Source organism: Epinephelus lanceolatus, chromosome 9 (genome assembly GCF_041903045.1).
Source record: "Epinephelus lanceolatus isolate andai-2023 chromosome 9, ASM4190304v1, whole genome shotgun sequence".
NCBI lineage: Eukaryota > Metazoa > Chordata > Actinopteri > Perciformes > Serranidae > Epinephelus > Epinephelus lanceolatus.
Genome location: NC_135742.1, coordinates 11,667,643 through 11,686,632, shown reverse-complemented (window position 1 = coordinate 11,686,632; position 18,990 = coordinate 11,667,643). Strand labels below are relative to the sequence as shown.

The 18,990-nt window shown below is 42.5% G+C and overlaps 1 protein-coding gene across 1 annotated transcript in view; it reads left to right on the top strand.

The window, feature by feature from the left end:
* The first annotated feature begins 7,721 nt into the window (after window positions 1-7,721).
* col27a1b (collagen, type XXVII, alpha 1b) overlaps window positions 7,722-18,990 on the top strand; it is a 114,012-nt gene continuing 102,743 nt past the window's right edge. Inside the window, exons 1-2 of the mRNA XM_033620158.2 lie at window positions 7,722-8,277; window positions 11,238-11,302. Coding sequence (XP_033476049.2) covers window positions 8,225-8,277; window positions 11,238-11,302 — 118 coding nt within the window. The 5' untranslated portion in view covers window positions 7,722-8,224. The remainder of the gene's footprint in view (window positions 8,278-11,237; window positions 11,303-18,990) is intronic.

Sequence of the window (18,990 nt, the reverse complement as noted above, 5' to 3'; positions counted from 1 at the left end):
CAAAACAATCCCCTAAGCAGGAGCTATACAGTTCCTCCCCGAGGCAGCAGCATATTAGAAACAGAGAGATACTATTATATCACCCTAATTTGGACTTACTTAACAAGAATGAATAGAACTTTTCTCTAAATTTCCTGTTGTAATGTATGGAATGGGTAAACACAGCACCGGGGCATGCCCTTATTGGATCCAGCTGTGCCTGGACAGAGGTTGCTGCATTCAGCTGGCCTCAATTCCCTGAGACATGGGAGTAAAACAAAAGGCTCTGTGTTTATCAGACAAGAGTTCCCATCATAAGAGCAAGTCATGCAAGACTCCATGTGCTATTCTCAAAGTTCATATTTGGAGGCCTGATATAAAAATAGCAAACATGAAGGAATAACCTAAAATTATCACAGTCCATCAGGTCTGTTTGCTAATCTGAGAAATGGCAGCCACAGTCAGAGGAATAAATCACCGCTGCATTTGGACCGTGCACAAGCAAATGTGGCTCGTAAATGCTCTGTCAGCTAAAGATGATTCATATATGCATATGGTATGGGGACACTAGTTACATTGTCACTGTGTCTGCAGGAAAATCCTCAAATTTCCTGCAGACACTGAACTCCTAATATCCATCATAATGTCGGGGTATACAGGCCAGCTGACTTCTATTACCCACCATTGGTCTGGAGTAAAAACAGTCAAAGCGTCTATCCACACCTGTCAATGGTTAAAGACAGGGTCCAGGATAGCAGTCATATGTGATGAGTGGAAGAAAATCAACTCATAAAACACTAATAGAAAAACTCGCCTCCGGATCTCCTTTGAAAAAAAAAATCGACTCTATTTAATTTCTCTTTCCATCAGAGCTCATTCGCGGTTTCCATGAAACAGGCTTTTGGCCTCAGTAGTGAGTGGAGGAAGGTCTTTGCTGGGATTAGAAAGAGACTCTTGTTGAACTGCTGTCAGGTAGGAAATCAGTCATGAAATTGTGGTGCTCTTGCCCTGAGGCGCAGCGTCCCATAGGCATAACATAAAAAGGGTTCTCCAACATTTTCATGCTGAGGACCACCGGCATATCAGACCACAAACACCTGTCTGTCCCAAGGAACCAAATCTGGGAAAGCTTTACATAACAATAACGTATGTCTCTCCAGCCTACGTAAGAAGGGGAGGGATGGATGCTGGCAGCTATCACTGACCCGCTTCCTTCAATCATTATGCATTGAAGTATGAGTCAGGTGAAATTTTGTCTCCTATTATCAAAAAATGTTGCTCAGTGTTGCTCAATTACCATCACCACAAGGATAGTAGTAAATTGAGTCAGTCTCCTATATCAGTGGTAGGCAACTATGCTCCAGCACATAGATGCAATTATAACTAGACACTGAACTCCAAGATGGCGCCTATTCATTCCAATGGAGTTGCTCCCCTGGCGCATATGCCAAAAACGTTTCTGGTTTACAGGTTTACTTAAGTATGTGGCCGACTGACTATGCACTGTAGTGTTTCTCCTGCTGGCCCCGCCCACAAGTTCCTGCTTGACTTAGACTTTATGTCACAGATTTTTACATCGCTTTTCTCGGCTTGACTTGAATCATAAAACCACTGTGGCTCAAAATTTCACAATATAAAGATTTATAATTAACCTCTTTGCAGTTTGAGGTGTCCTGTCAATAGTTTCATAGATGTCCCTTTTACAATGGTGGTCTATGGGGAAAATGCTTTTGGGCCACACATTTTGTCGCTGCAGTACCACGAGGGACCACTGGGAAAATTTTGCTGCAAGAATGAGCAGTTTTGGCGATCTGCTCTACAGCCTCCTGTGGCTTTTTACCTCCCTCCAGTGTCCACATGTGGCTTTGACAAAAGATTATATGGAAATTAACCCTACATGAATCCTGTGCAATTCACCAAAACCGCCTATCCAAAACATAACAAAAGTAAAAGCTGCTCTTGTTCTGTATTTAGTACCTGCACAAGCTTGGTCTCATTTAGTTTGAAATAAACACAAGAAACTTCGAAAAAGGGATCCGCACCCAGTGAAAATAGCCTATGACACAGCTTACCTATGCAGACCAGTGAGCAGTGATAACTAACATGTCTTTGGGGTCATCAGGTGGGAACCTCCTTTCATATAGTTGGTCCCACAACACCTTCAGGAGGCTAGACCGTAATCTCTGGCATCCCAGATTCACCCCCTAATGCCGGCTGTCACTGCTCCTCACCACAACAAAACAACCCTCTTTTCCACTGCCACTGCTCCGCAGTCAAAACAGCATGCCACCTTCAACATACCCTATCTTACATCTCCCTACAAACATGGTATTTCAAATATATGGTCAATAACAAAGAGAGGGGGAAAAAAGGGATAAAGAAACTAATTTACAAACAAATAAGCTCACCTAAGATGGCCGCCTGGTCCCAAAGAGACTCAAACAGGCCATACCCACACCTTATATAAGCTTCCTCTTCCTGGATATCTGCCTACTGGGAGAGGGAGTAGGGGAGGAACGTCTATATATATAAAAGGTAACACTCTGAGTTAACTCTCTCAAGTTAGATTTAATAGGTGTTTCCTTCATTACAGGGCCCAATTCTGTTTTGTGGGTCCAGACAGATATTTTTTCTTTAATAATTTAGTAATACAGGATGCAGACTCCTTCTCTATACACTGTCCTCATGGTGTAAATTCTCATTAGTGCATCAAATCCCCAGTTGAAAATAGACCCCTACAAATGCAGTTCATACCCCCACTTTGACCAATATGAAACTACAGTGCCCGGCTGTTTTAAAATATATTGAGCCTCTCTTCAGTAAGAATGAATATGATCGCAGCTCAGTGCCAGAACTAATACACTGTTGGTTCAGAGCCGAGAGTTAAATAAAAATAACTCTCAAAGAGTGTATTACAACCAGCAGCTAGTTTGCTTAGCTTAGGATAAAGACTGGAAGCAGCTTGTGTGGTTCTGTCCAAGAGTAACAAAATCCACAGCATCTCAGCACCAGTGTAAAAACACAAAGTCATTGTTTTATGAGGAGATACATGCTGAACTTTCTTTTACTTGGCTGTGAGCAGTGACTTCTCAACTCCTTTTGAAGCTGCAGTTGGTAACTTTTATTTTAACTTTTGTCCTATTTACTGAAATGGTCGCTTTATTTACAGAGCACTAATGAGACAGATCATCTGTGAAAAATCATACTGGTCTGCCTACGCTTTTGCCTTGTTGAGCTTCTAATGGCCCTATGCATTTGAATGAATACAAATAGTTAAAGCCAAGAAGTCTCCAATGGAGCTGTCAGTCATGTCAATCACTGCTTGTGAACTGGGCTGCACTCATTAAATATAAATGCTGTTACTGCATTGCCTGTTTCTCACCTCAGTTTTTTTCACAACCATATTTTGGTGTACTGTTTAGCTGTAAAATGAGAAAGTTGGCCCAGCCGGTGGGCGGAACTCTGGTCGACTACTTCCATCCACAGCAACCAGATCACAAACTTTTCATTTTACAGGTAAACAGTACACTAAAATATGCTTCTAAAAACATTTGAGGTGAGAAATATGCAATGCAGTAACAGAATCTTGATTCATATTTGAGCAGCGCTGCCGAGTTTGACAAGCAGTGATTGACGTGATTGATAGCTGGGTTGGAGATTCCTTAGCTTTGGTTGTTTCCTACACGCCAGGTTACATACTAGCAAACACCATTACTAAGCCAACATTTGTATGTTGTGTCCATGTGGGTAGTAAATGAGCTGAAAATGGGCCCTATATGGGACTATCCATGAGGTCCATAATGGCCCCATGCCAATTGCCTATTTGGGTGGTTTTACCCAAGTGGGCCCAAGATCGGATGCCCATTTCGGGCCTATACCCACTTGGTACCCAGGTAGCTGTGGCATAAGCCATTTGGGGCTCACTTGGGTAAACCCACCCATGTTGGCAAGCTATTATGAAACTCGTGCACAATCCCATATGGGGCACATTTTTCAGCTCATTTACTAACCACATGGGACCCACATACAAATGTTGACTGGGTAGCGGCAATAGGAGTATTGGAGGGCTATGGTTTTGTTTATCTCATATATTTGTTGCAGAATTTCAGCAAATATGACACAATTTTACTTTCACAAAGGTTATCAACCACAGCTTTAAAGCCCAGTATGTTGTTCATACACTTTGGCTTTCGTATAGATTTAATGAATGTGTTAATTTGTGAGCTTTAGGTGCTGGTTGGCATTTTTTGCTTCCTTTTGATGGAGCTAGGCTAGCTGTTTTCCCGTTTTTAGTGTTTATGCTAAGCTAAGCTAACCGGCTGCTAGCTGTAGCTTCATATTTATGAGAGAAATATCACTGTCTTTGCAATAGAAGCATACAGTATGTCTAGCAATACCTTTAAACTATTCCTCTTCTTGCTTCAGCTCCCCTGGTATGCCTTCAAGAACACTTGGCAGTCCCTGGGCCACAGTTTGAGAACCGCTTCCATAAGCTGCTGCAATAATCATTTCAAACACCATGAAACTTTACACCCCAGATTGTAGATTTTCCCCTGTGCTCCTCCACAGACTGTGAGGACATTGCCCTTCTTGTCTGTGAACTAAAACTCCTGGTAACAAAAGCTCACATCCGACGTAGCTCAGACAGGTATATGGGAAGTGCTCTTTCAAGGTGGTGAGCTCCTTCCTTCCTGGCCCTGAGAGGACGAGCTGAGAGGGGGCTCTGTGTGAGGAGGAGGGATCCAGTTGCAGGCGGCTGAATCGGTGCTCTGTTGGGTCTCCCCTGGACACTGTCATAGCGTGTTTGCTGAAGGCGGGTCAATGAGGACTTTCTTTAGCAGAGGAATTTCACAGCACACGACAGCGCACACACACACACACACACTGGAGCCAGTGCAGCCCTGCAACCCAGATCTCTGCTTCTCTGGTGAGAACGGAAGTGGATGTTGGTGGAGCAGGGGGTGAAGGAAGGCTGTCACAAAAAGCTGGTTTAACTTTTCACTTGATTAAATGAATTGGTCATTTGTTGTAGTTGAAACACGTCCAAAATATTGTACCATAGTTTGGTGGGACTTAGTACAAACAGTAGGAGGGGTGTTTACTCTGTAAATTTTCATCTGTCAAACAGATTATGCTGTAAAAACTATACCTCCCCTCTTACAAGACATAACATTTATTTCAGAAAGCGACAGTTTATTGGCAGAGATGATTACATGAAGGTTCTTTTATGTGACTGGGCTTCAAGTATACTCATTCTACAAAGAAAAAAATGCTCTGGATATCAAGGTTTTTTTTGGTTTCTAACAATTTCAGTTACAATTTTTGTGACCAACAAATCAACCAGCTGATATTAACTTATCACATAAGTTACAATTATACATCACCACACATCAGCAGATATTGCGTGTATAAATTTCAAATACATGTTTGTGATATTTTTTTAAAGATATTTTTGGGGGCATTTTTAGCCTTTATTTGATAGGACAGACAAGCATGAAAGGGGGAGAGAGAGAGGGAGTGACATGCAGCAAAGGGCCACAGGCTGGAGTTGAACCCGGGCCGCTGCCTTGTACCACTAAGCCTCTGACGCCCCTGTGATATTTTCACAACAGAGTTGCTATTGCGCACTTTGTCCACAAGAGAGCCCTGATTAATTTGACAACTCAAGGTCCACTAACTCGCTTGCTGTGGAGCGTTTTGACCACATCACACAGTGTTTATCACAGTTCATTGTACTTTAAGTATTCAAACTTTAAAAAATTTGGATCATCTCTAGGATTTCTTGTTAATGCCATCTTTAGAACTGAGTTTGACAGTTTGTTTGCTGACCTTGCAATGACGACTGAGCAAACCCTGTTCCTTAGATGAAGACGTGTGGAATCGAAATCACCAGAACTTGTGAGTGCAAGTTGACCTGAAATTGATTCCCAGCTGCTGTTTCCAAGGTCACGACTGAACTGTTTAGCTCAACTAACTTACTTTCTTCTTAGTATTTTCATTATTAAGGAGAACATCTGTAAACAATTATGCACTTCAGTAAAGTTTTTTAAAATGCTGATATAATCAAAACAAATATTCATTCATTTCCATAACCATTTATCCTGCTGGGAATCGCAGAAGGGCCGGAGCCTATCCCAGCTGACATTGGGCGAGAGGCAGGGTACACCCTGGACAGGTCACCAGACTATCACAGGACTGACACACAGAGACAGACAACCATTCACACTCACATTCACACCTACGACCAATTTACTGTGGATTCCCACCAAAAGCTTCATGAGCATCATAAGCAGCCATTCATTTTCAATGCACGCTGGTGACGAAGGGCGTCAGGGGCATTGGCTGCAGTGAGCGGCATGATGCCAGCGACCAGAGCGTCAAGTAGAAGTTGAGAGAAGCTGAACTTTATGCAAATGAGCAGCGCCGCCACTGAAGCAGCAGCCAATTGCAGGTCGGGTTTGCAGGACTCTGTGGACCCAGACGGACCGACGGCTTCAGGCCCTGCGTTTCCTCAGCCAATACGCTGATGCAATACAAAGGAGGCTTCCGAAAGTGCAATCCATGGTGAAAGAGGAAACCGAAGATGTGCATGCTATATATAGGCTACGCTTTTTGCCCTCCAAATGTATTATTATTTACCACCAATGACAATTCTCAATGGTCCTACGTGCCAACAGGAGGGTAAATCATAATAATAAAAGACTCATAAAGGCTATGTGACTGTGTTTATTAGAGTTATTTTAATTGTGTAATGAAAGTCATGAATAATACATCGTGAAGACATATATGATTTGTTCATCCTTGTAAAATGCACAGCCGGTCAGCCTAGATGGACACATCTGCAGCGCCCAGCCCTGCCCCTTTGGCTGGTGCAAGCGCCTGCTGGAGCTGGCAGTGTGAGTGATGTCAGAGCGACCAGAGCGCCCGCAGGCGACCATGAAGATTCGAACCCTCCACCCTCTTACTGTGAGGTGACAATGCTAATCACTGCACCACTGTGCCACCCAGTCTTCCAATCAGATTATTCATAGGTATGCACTATATAGATATTTTTTTGCCAATATGCAATATGCTGATAGACAACAACTTATATGGCCGATAACTGATATGGATATTGATATAGCCACCTTTTTCCCCACCTTATTGTAGCGATCACCCTCGGACCATCCTCTGTAAACCGAAGAGACGGTTGTGTGTGAAAATCCCAGTAAATCAGCAGTTTCTGACAGACCAGCCAGTCTGGCACCAACAACCATGCCACATTCAAAGTCACTTAAATCACCTTTCTTCCTTATTCTAATGTTCAGTTTGAGCTTCAGCAGGTTGTCTTCACCATGTCTACATGCCTAAATGCATTGAGCTGCTGCCACATGATTGGCTGACTTGCTTTTTGCATTGACAAGCAATTGAAGAGGTGTACCTAATAAAGTGGCTGGTGAGTGTATATCGAACCTTGAATTAATAAAATGTGAAAAATCAAAAAATCAAAAATAACAGCAAGGTTTAAAAGGAGTTTTTGGTGTGGTGAAAGTTTCCTGCAGGTGGGTGTGGGGTGGACTGAGGGGGCTCAGACTCATGGCCCCCAGATTTTAAAAATTCTCGCTGCAGCCCTGAAAAGACTCCAAATGCAACAATCTGATTGTGTTGTGTCCCTGCTTCCCCCCAAAAGACACACCTTCAGCTGAAGGAGCTGAAGCTGCACCGTCTCTGCTTCAAATCTGTTTTCCCTCGATGTCAGCTGAGGGCGACAGAGGGAGGTGTTCCCCCTTTCCCGGTTCTCAAGATTTTTCCTCAGTCCGCAATAAACTTTCATTTTGGGAAGCGAACACACACACATGCACAACACACATACAACGGCGGTCGTCATCTTGTCCTGCATCGGTTCCCCGTGGAAAGCTGCACCAGACTTGACTTGACGCTTTATTGTACTTTACAAAACGCGCGAGTGGAAGAAGGAACAAATACAAGAAGAAGCGCACAGGTGGAGCTCTGCGGAGCGTCTTTTTTTAAAAATCTAGTGACATCCTCAAGAAGCAGGAGGCTACTGGGACAAGAAGACAATGACAGACAGCATCCTTGTCACTGTTGGGTAACCCTGCAGTGTTTGAGTCGTTTGTGTTTTGGGGTTGCTTTTTTGGCACGTTCACTCCACGCGCGACCCTCAAGGAACACCTGGAATGGAAAAACTTTATCTGCCTCGTCCGGACTGTAGTAAAAACTCCCAAGAAAGAATGAAGTAACCGCAATGGAGCCGGACAATGCCCCGTACTCCAAACTCAAAAGCACTGGAGTCGGGGGGTGAGTCGATTCATTTTGAATTTCAAACTAAACACCATTTTTCCGTGTGTTTGTAAGGGTTATCAAGTTCAATATGGAGTCTTTCATGTGCTTGTGAACATCACCTGCATCTAAATTAGTGTCTGTTTGACAGTGCAAGTCGTGTCAAGTTGTAAGTAAGTTGTAATATTATAAACAAGTAGTCTTATGCTGATTTTTTGTAAATATATTCAGTGAAATAACACAAATGTAATATCCATGTCTGGAATATTAAGCAGCCATAAGCTGGGACAGGTGTTATACTTTAATGGGTTGCAGGACAACCTATGGAAACAATCTTTCTCATCTCTTCACACACTTCAGTGGAAGCCAGTGTAGCCTGCTGTACTGCTCTTGAAGTAGTGTCTTTGCAGCTTGTACCAGACCAAGCTGCCAAATGATCTGGGACTGATTTGAGGGGAGATGTATGAGAGGAGGAGACAGTCCTCTCCTCCCCTTTTCTCTCCTCCCAGCTGTGCATCTCACTCAGCTGGTTGGCCCGGCTGTCCCAATGGGAGGGGAAATAAAAGTCAAAATGTTGCATCATATAACCACTGCTGGACATATGAAGAACTTGGTCACAAACTTGCACTGTACAGCACAGCACCCCCCCTCCTCCTCCTCATTTTATGTGTTTCTGCTAATGCCAGTGTGAGAGCAGTGAATGGGACATAAAGAGAGGAAGGAGGGAAACTTTTAAAAGCTTCAACCCAGCACTCAGTGTGCCAGCGGTTGACCAGTGGCTTCCTGTGGCTCTCAGGAAACCCGCAAATGTAATAGACTTCCTGTAACTGCGTTCATTATGGCACTTGTCACAGAGCCTGGTTGACTTCAGCCATCGCTTCCTCGAGGTCCAGTTTCACACACTGCACACGACCACATCATTAACTCCGAGAGAGTAAAGGCAACATTATCCTGGTGATAATGACTTCACACTCATCAGAGATAATTTAACACCTTTAGAGACATTTCATCTCTACGTGTGAGCCATCGACACCTCCTTTATCACCTGTCTTGAGTCCTAAACATCTCAAGAAAAATCAGTGGTGTAAAAGTAGCCGTTTATCTGCTGACGAGATGATAAATGCCACAGTAATCATGTGAAAACAGAGATGATCTAATCGTAGTTTGAGCACTACGTGGTATTTTATGAGCCGATCAAATTGTGCACCTGTTTTAGCTCCATGAAACCCTCTCAAACCCTGCCTTCAAAAAGGTTATAGCAAAGTAATGTGTTGGAGATAAACGGTGACATTGATGTGTTACATTAGTCTCTATCTTTCAGTCAGGATTGTAGGTTTTAAGGTGTGTTTCTTTTTAGGTTTGTCAGCAGTGGTCCTGCAGGAGCACTCACCTAGCTCTGCTGAGCAGTAGCTTATCTGGTCAGGCAGCGAGATAAGACAAAGCTTGTTGTCTTGAAATAGATGTTAGACTCTTTGAGCAAAGCAGAGATGCTGCTGCAGTCGATGTGATCGCTGCAGGAACTGGGAGTTCAGGAGTTTATAGCAAATGAGTGTCAAGAGTTTTAGTGTGTCAGATTCATCTTTACATGTTGGGCTATAACTTAGATGTGTTATGCAGCTTCTGGTTGCGACAGATGATCTTGCTTTTCTTAGTTTCATATCCTTAGAAATGGGAATTGATAAGATTTCTTGATACCAATTATCAGTCCAATTCTTTATGAATTCCCGATCAGTTCCTGTGTGGAATAAAAGTAGACCCAAACAGGTTTTCGGCGTCAATGCAACAGTGACACAACCCTTTCTCCCTCCCTGTGCAGCTGAAGGGGCGAGCTGATTGATGAGTTGAGCTCACTGTAGCCTGATAGCTAGCTGCAGCAACAATCTGTCTGTCATCATTAGAAATGGATGAAGTGATATGAGAATAAATATTTGTACAGCACTGGTTTTCATTTACTTTTTCCTTGTCAAATAAAAAAATCTGCCAAGCCTGCCTGAGTGGCATTAATGTTATTATAACACAGGACATTTTGCCCTCGGTAATGGACGTGCTGCTCGGTCGAGTAGCAGTGGCTCTCGTGCGTAGATTATGAAGTACATGGTATTCGTGGAATTTAAGTCCATGTTGTGTGGGAGGATGTTTCAGCATTTTGCTGGTGTTTTTACATTTTATGGACATTACAGCAGCACTGGTGTCCTCTTTCTTTCTTTCTTTGGACCTGTCTTTCTCTCTGCCACGACTCCTTTTTGTTGCAGGTTTCCAGGAATGTAGACACATGAGTTTGACGTCATTGTTTTGCAATGTGCAACTGTCCAAAAAACACGCTGCCATTGCTTAAAGAAATTGATATATGGATGGAAGATTTGGAACTGGCTCTCAACTTGGAACTGATTCCCATCCCTAATCATTATTAAGACTTGACTGAACCCCGGGGTGGGGGGTTTGGACCTCAGGGTGGGGGAGCCCTATTGTGTGGAGTGTGAGTGTTCTCCCCGTGTCAGCGTGGGTTTTCTGAGGGTACTCCAGCTTCCTCCCACAGTCCAAAGACATGCACGTTAATTGGTGACTCTAAATTGTCAGCAGGTGTGAATGTGAGTGTGAATGGTTGTCTGTCTCTATGTGTCAGCCCTGTGATAGTCTTTTGACCTGTCCAGGGTGTACCCTGCCTCTCACCCAAAGTCAGCTGGGTGACCCCTAATAGGATAAGTGGTTATGGAAATGAATGAATTAATGAATGAATAAACAAATGAAAGCATAAACATGTTTTTAGCTTGTGATCAGACAAAGTAATAGAATAAATGACAAGATTTTACGGCTCTGGTTATCTTTGATGGGAATTGGTCATTGCTTTTGGAATTTTAGAGACTAAACAATCAGATCATACTTGAAATATTAATGACTTGTAAAGGACAATCTCCCAGATTATCTGTGTCTTGAATGTCTGACATTATTTTTCTAACCTTTTGCGTCTTTCTCTTTAGGAGAGTTCTCATTCTTTGGACGATACTCTGTTGCACCTGCTCTCTGAGGCTAGCACAAGCACAAGGTAAGCCACTTTAGGACAAGGGTGGGCGAAGGTAGTAATTATCTTTTCACGCAAACACAGGTAGTGTTATAATTGTGCCTCAGAGACATTGTGGTTGGTGACACTTTCAGGTATGCCCTGCGCACTGCACCTCGGTGAGACTGTTCAGATAAACTAGGTCATTTCATCATTATTCAAAGTTGAATCATGACAGAACGCAAATTGAATAAAGAAAGTGAAAATAACCACAGTCAGTAATTACATTACCCAGACACCGGCCCCTTGTTGGGCCCATGTTTATCCAGGGATTATCTATGACTGATGTGATCAGCATCTACATTTTCCATGTGCAGCCTGCTCAGCTGCTCCTCTTTCAGCATCACTGTTTGATCTATCAAGGCCAAAAACTCTGATTCAATATGTTTACTCTGCCCTGGAAAAGATTTTAAGTCTTTGTTGGAGATCGGCTGCTCTGTTCTGCCCCTGGATGTTGTGTGCTGAGCACTTGAACTTGATTAGTTTGAAACTGCAGACGCCTCTCTCTCCCATGCAAATTGAGCGTGAGGTACATTGCACTCTGCTCTCGCCTCACCCCATACTCTCAGTGGAAACATGAAAAAGTAGCTTAAAGTAGGGCATTCCTCGTACATATCACACAACTCTGAGTTGTTTTGGGCGTATATTTTGATAGATTTAATTGGAAATGGCTCAATGAAAGTCAGTCTCAATTTCCACGACAAACCTCTCTGATGCCTCAGTAAAGGTTTCCAAGGTATTACATGACCTGTCTCCCTTGATTCCCAAAGTCTTATCTGCCAAGTTGAAGTGCACCCTTTCTCCTGTCGACACACATTGAGCTGTGTCTTGATGTCTGATGCAGCCAGCTTCCTGTTACACAATTTAAAGACCCCTGTGAGAATGTTTGTCTGATTTTGCTGTCAATCAAAATCTGCCAGATTTCATTCAATCAGAGCTCTTTCCAGTTGCTAGATGCCTCTGATAATGTGAGCCACTGTGCTCAATGATAACTGTTTCTGGCAATTTCTCTGTAATTCTGCCTTCATCAGTTGATATTTCCCTCCAATGATGACTGCTGAGTGCCTAGAGACATGTACAGCTTTATATGTAAGGATGTGTTCAATTGCAAACTCTGAGAGACTAATGAAATTTGTCCCTTAATAATGCAGAGCTGCACCAGCAAAATATAAAAACCTGCACAATGTTCAGTCTCATTTGTAGGATAAATACTCTATGTTGCCTTCTGGTTTCATAAGTCATGCATATGGGAAATGACTGCAATCACAAGCTATTGTATTCTTTTTGTTAGGTGCTGGCAATAGTCCATTGTATTAAACGCCTAATCTAGCATTGGTGAACTGCACCCTTTCCTTTGGAGTCATTTCTACCACATGGGCCGCTGTTTGTACATTTTGACCTGCACACACCCAAACGAAACTTAAAGGGACAGTTTACCCAAAAATCTAGCTGTAGTGCTATTTATTAATCTAGATTGTTTGGTGCAGGTCGCAGAGTGTTCTAGATATTGGCCATAGAGATGTCCGCCTTCTCTCCGGTATAATGGAACTAGATGACACTCGGCTTGTGGTGCTCAAAGCAGTATCTCTTTCCAGAAATCATGACCCAGTTACTCAAGATAATCCACAGACCTTCTTGTGAGTAGTTTCATACAGGAACTATTTTCTTGCTACCAAACTACACCCACCAACTATATAGCTGAAAACACACCGGCCGGAGCTGCCTTGACATGCGACAAGTACTGCTCCACACACTGGACGTTGCAGCTCATTAATGACCCACCAGACAATTTCTTTTTGGCCATTGTCTTTATAATGACAGGATTGTGGGTCATTAAGCTCAAGATATTTGTCATACTCAACAACGAGTCTCTCCTCATCCATTCTTTGTCACACACGAGACAGCAACAGCTACAGAGTTCTCTTTATGCATCAATGGTGAGGAGAAGAGTTGAGCTGCCATGGGAGCTGAGAAAAAGAGCTGCTACGGGAGCCGGTAAGCACAGGCGGAGAGTGAGTGGGGGAAAAATGCGTTTAATTCGTTGGGCAGCGAGGCTGGGAATAGGACAGTCGGGTGAAGGGGTGGCGCGTTCAGGAGCGCTGATGCATGTGTGGGGTTGTACATTGAAAATACCAGGGGTATAAATTTTTTGACGTGTGGCGTTTGCTGCTAGTGTGTTTTGGCCTTATCATCGTGCAGAAGGAAGAGTGCATCTACTCATAGATGGTAAGGCTTGCACTCGTGACAATGCAAGATGTAAATAGTAAAGGCTTCCTCCTTGGTGGAGCTGTAATGTTAGCTAGCTCACTGGTGCTAGGTGAGATAGCAGAGGATGTACACTTTCCTCTGTGAGGTGATACATCTGGTGGGATTTTTTTCAGTAGGAAGAAAGTCATTTCTACAAACCACTCATAGCAAGTAATCATCATGATCATGATTTCTGGAAAGAGACATTGATGTGAAGTTTTTCAAATATATTTTTTTGGTGCTTTGAACTTTGCAATATAGTTCCATTATATTTGAGAGAAGGCAGACATCCCCACATAAGATACCTCCAGCTCTTGGCAGCTCACCCTAAAATAATCAAGACTGATAAAAAGAACGACAGGTAAGAGGAAAAATATGTATTTTTTTATTTTGTTGTGAGCTGTCCCTTTAACTGGCAGTGTGCACGCTGCACAGACCTTTAAATTGCGTCTTTTAGCACAGTTGCCATAGCGACACATTTGTAAGCTGCCTACACTGTTTCTTTTAGCAGGGTCATCAAAGTCAGCCACTGTGCAGCATCACTGGAACAGATTTTAAGATTCAGTGTGTCACCGTAGATGTAATACTAGCCTTCTCCCAGATGATGGCTCAGTGCTGGGAATCAAACCAGCAACCCTGTGGTGACACCCCTCCTCCACCTCCACCTCTACCTTGATGCCATGTAGGCAGAAAGCAAACCATCTGAATAATAATCATGTTAATAAATAGTTCATGTGGAGTAAGACAGAGACATATAGACCGTGGGAATGCACCCACTGATGTTAGGAATTGTGATGTCTCATTGCTCTCTCAGTGCCTTTTGAAGAAAAAAATCTGTTTCAGTGTGGCATGGCAAAAGTACAACTGAGACAACTTTTGACTGAGTTTAAGAATTTTGGTAATATCCTCTGGCCACTGGGTACATTATTGTGCATGTGAGTCAGAGGCCAGATATTCACTCCCTGTTTCTTGAGAATCACAGTGTGACCCAAAAACATCTCTGGATGCAGAGCTCTGTGAAGACCTGGTGTTGGGATTTATCTTAGTTGTATTAAATGCTAAGAATCAGTTATGTTGCATTGCTTTTTCTAAATTAACAAATTTAGTGTGAAAGTTAAAGGGACAGTTCACCCCAAAATAAAAATACATATTTGTTCTCGTACCTGTAGTGCTGTTTATCAGTCTAGATTGTTTTGGTGTACATTGCTGAGTGTTGCGATATCGGCTGTAGAGATGTCTGCCATCTCTTGAATGTAGTGGATGTCTCTTTCCAGAAATCATGACCTGGTTACTCAAGATAATCCACAGACCTTGTTGTGAGCAGTTTCATGTAGGAACTACTTTATTTTGATTGAGCTACACCCGTCAACCATATCACAGTGAGAGAAGAGAGAAGTATCTTCGACTAGCTCACCCGGCATCACTGAGCTACCATTACAGCTGAACTGAGGAGGATGCCATTCGTGTTCACATCTCACGCTGTCACGAGCCCGAGCCTCTTGTTCATGAGTAGATGCACACTTCCTTCTGCGCGGTGATTTGGTAAGCTGGTGTATTTTGGTAGAAAGAAAATAGTCCTACATGAAACTGCTCACAACAAGGTCTGTGGATTATCTTGAGGAACCAGGTCATGATTGCTGCAAAGAGACATTGCTGTTGAGTTTTTCAAATGTATTTTTCTGGCATTTTGAGCACCACAAGCTGAGTGCCATCTAGTTTCTACTATATTCAAGAGAAGGCAGACATCTCTGCGGCCAATATCTCTACACTTGGCAACTCATGCCAAAACAATCTAGACGAAAAATAGCACTGCAGGTAAGAGAGAAAATATTTTTGATTTTGGGTGAACAGTCCCTTTAAAGCTGCAAGAATGTTGCTCGTGGTGGAAATACATTAGTTTGTGAATGTGCCTGCTCTCTGAGAAGAGTTGTGTTGTCTGATACACAGCGCTTTGTCTCCAGGATGTGTTCTACTCAGTTCTCAGTTTTTTTTACCCCCAGCTCATCAGGAGGTCACAAAAAGCCTTAGGCGGCCCGTCTACCCTCTAAGATTTAGATACGCAGGGTAAGCCCTAAAGTAGATCACAAATCACACAATGAAAGAACAATTTTGCTTCCATCGTACCATATTAACAATTCAAATGAGTGCTATATGGGAAATTCAGCTGCAGAAAATCTCTGGTCTTTTTTCAGTTTCTGTTTGATGTTTCTCTTCCATGTGTGGGTTTTTCAATCGAGCTGACCTCCCACTGCCTGCACACATTGAGCAGGGTTTCCCTCCCAAACATGTCTAGTGTCTATACTTGTTCTGCTCGGCTGAGCCCTAATTCATCATTTAGCAGTTTATTTCAGTCTTGCCCACATTTGTTTTGTATTAGTCCGGAAGAGGACGGATATTTGAGATCTATATATAAGCTTTTAGTTTCCATGCTGCACGTTTTGAGAGGATTAATGTGCTGAACTCGGGATATGCTGATTGGCTGGGGATGATCAATTCTCCTTTATATTCAAACCTTACTAAACTAAACAAAAAGCTTTTTGTTTGACATTACTGATGACTTGCACCGGTGCCTAACAATAGACAATAGTATGATAATGGGAACGCTTCCAGCCTGTTTTGATGTTCGAACCAAAACAGATTTTACTTTCTAAGAGTGCTCAATGTTTTGCTTGTAAAAGTAATATCCTAGATTTAGCGTAACCTTGGTGTTGATGTTCCAGTGGTTCTCCGTTTGGGGGTTGGGGACCACTGTGTTGGGTTTAGGGTCATAAAGGACATAGTTTGTTGGAGTTGAGAGATAATTGAGAGGCTGAAAACATGATTCTGTTTGTTATGCATCTGTGCTGGTGACAGCCATGGCTGTAGCATTAGGTTTTCAGGCTGTCCATCCATCCGTCCCATTTTCGAGAACAGGATATCTTAAAACGCCTTAAGGAAATTTCCTCAACTTTGGCACAAACATCCACATGGACTCAAGGATGAACTGATTAGTTTCAGACCTCACAAAACATGTTTTTGACCATAACTCAAGAATTAATACTATAATTATGACAAGATTTCACACATATGTCTAATAGACTGGTGAAGCTATGAGTCTTAAAACCCGGAAATGAGAGAATTTTTGCATTCCCAGTTCCCTCGTCTGAAAGTCAGTGAGTTTTTAAATAGGTTTTTGGTGAAGCCTGAAATAAAGGACTGTCAAGTTTTGTTCTACAACATAAAATATGTCAGTACGTACCTGACTCGCTAACAAGTGGCTTGATGAGACTACAGAGCGTCAAAACTCCAAACACAGCTGAATAGTCTCATTGTGGTGGCGACACTGAAGTCATGTGACTGTACAGTAGTTTGTTTGTAGCCTAATGTTAGCTTTTCACTTCTGGTGATTGCATTTATGCTTCAAAAATCATAAAAGCGGTGTTCAGTTGTGAAGATTATCTTGCTGAACAAAAGGTGTAAGTATCATAATCGATCATAAGTCACAAAGCAATAAACCACAATCCCAGCAATCTAGAAATCCATCGGTAAAAAAAAAAAAGAAAAACATTTTTTTTTTTCTTCCTTTACCTCTGGAGGCACAGCCCGGAGTTTTTCGACTAACGGAAATGCAGGGGCCTCGGCGATCGCTCACGCCCTTCACTTCCGGCGAATCGCAGGGAATCGCCGTGTTGTTTACAAATACTTCGGGTAGAAAACCAGCAGAGTTTAGCTATATATCACATTTTTCACGTCACTGTATCACCGTGTAGAGTAATCTGATGTTTGTTAAGTCTATAAACACAAAGATTAAACAAACGTTACTATTTCTGTGTGCACGTTTTGTAATTAATAACAGGGTTATCGTAGATTAGCTGGGCTAACCATTAGCTGTTAACCTTAGCCGTTAGCGGTGTCTGTAATAAACATAGACTGTATAAAAATAAGGTAATAACTCAATAAACGGTCCGTGAATAAAATATTTTTTCCAGCGGATATCTTAGTTACAACATGAGTGAGATAGCAAAGCAGTTTTGTGTTGCTATGTGTGGTATTTATTCAGTTATGGGAAATCACGATGTCTAGAAAGCATCAGTAGCTGCAGCTGACAGGGACAGTTAGCAAAGCTAACATCAGGACGTCATCTGTTAAAAGCCTCCCGTTGTCGGATACGACATGAAACTACTCCAGTTTGCTCAATCATGTTGTAACTAAGACATCTGCTGGAAAAAATATTTTTTTTCACGCTGATGAGACGGCGTTTTGGGTGGAGCGGTCGCTATGGACGTGGAGCTTGCTGTTTCTGTAGGTATACATTTCCTGGGGACACCTGCACGTCTCGGCCATGCCCCCTCCATTGTGATTGGCTAAAGTGCAGCATCGTTCAAACTCAAAGCCCCGCCCTCCCCCCCTCTGTAGTCGTCTTTCACACAGGGCTGCCGACAGATTCTACAATCTGCAGAATCTGTCTTGAGAGATTACAATCCCAGTGACTCTTTGACGAGGGGTTGGCCTATTAAAAGTTATCCCTGCAGCACTCTGTAGAATAAAATGATGAATTGATTCCATTTTATATCAAAAGGTCAAAGGTTAACGTTACTGTGACATCATAATGTTCTGCAAAAACACTTTCCTGGTCATGATTTAACGCCATAACTCAGGAACACAAGGGGAAGACATGTGGTCTGATACTGAATAGGTGACACTAATCTTGGGTGTCCATCTTGAAACTGTGCTGACTGTGTAGATCTTGTGTGCTGATGCATGTGAAGCATCCTTGTTTTGCAATTTGTAGCTCCTTTGCAGAAAACTCTATATGTGAAGCACTGTCAACTGTCATGGCTACAAAGGAGTCTGGACAGACGTGGATGTAAACTGGGAATTGACTGGTTGGCAGAGAAGCTAATTCTAGTTTCTCACTCTTTAGCTTTACTTCTTCTGATATATTAAATTGCATCAATTCAGTATCACAACGTAGAGAGGAATATCATATGTTCTTTAATGTTATCCTTTCTCTGTTAGTACTGTAATGGATGGTCACCAACTGAGAGTGAGAAGCTTGAAGTTGAAAAGGCTGGGACTCACTCTTGCTCAAAACTGAGCACTTATTGTACAGAATACTCTTATAATAAAGGCTCTTTCTCACCACAGTGAAATGTGGATTTAATTAAACCCTGCTGTGGATCCAATTAGGAGAAATATACAGTCCACACAAGACTGTAATGTGTGAAAATTACCCGCATCTTCCTCCCATGAGATGCAAGTAGCAATTAAAACCTGCAGAAAACACTGCAGTATGTTTTCATGATCTTGGACCCCTGTCAGAGCGATCATCTTTAATCAACAGACATTAGCAGAAATAGTGAGATAGCTTTTCTGTCTCTGTATTAATACACCTCTGAAAACCCCAACACTGTCTACTCCAGGGACACGTGCAGCCTCCTTTTCCC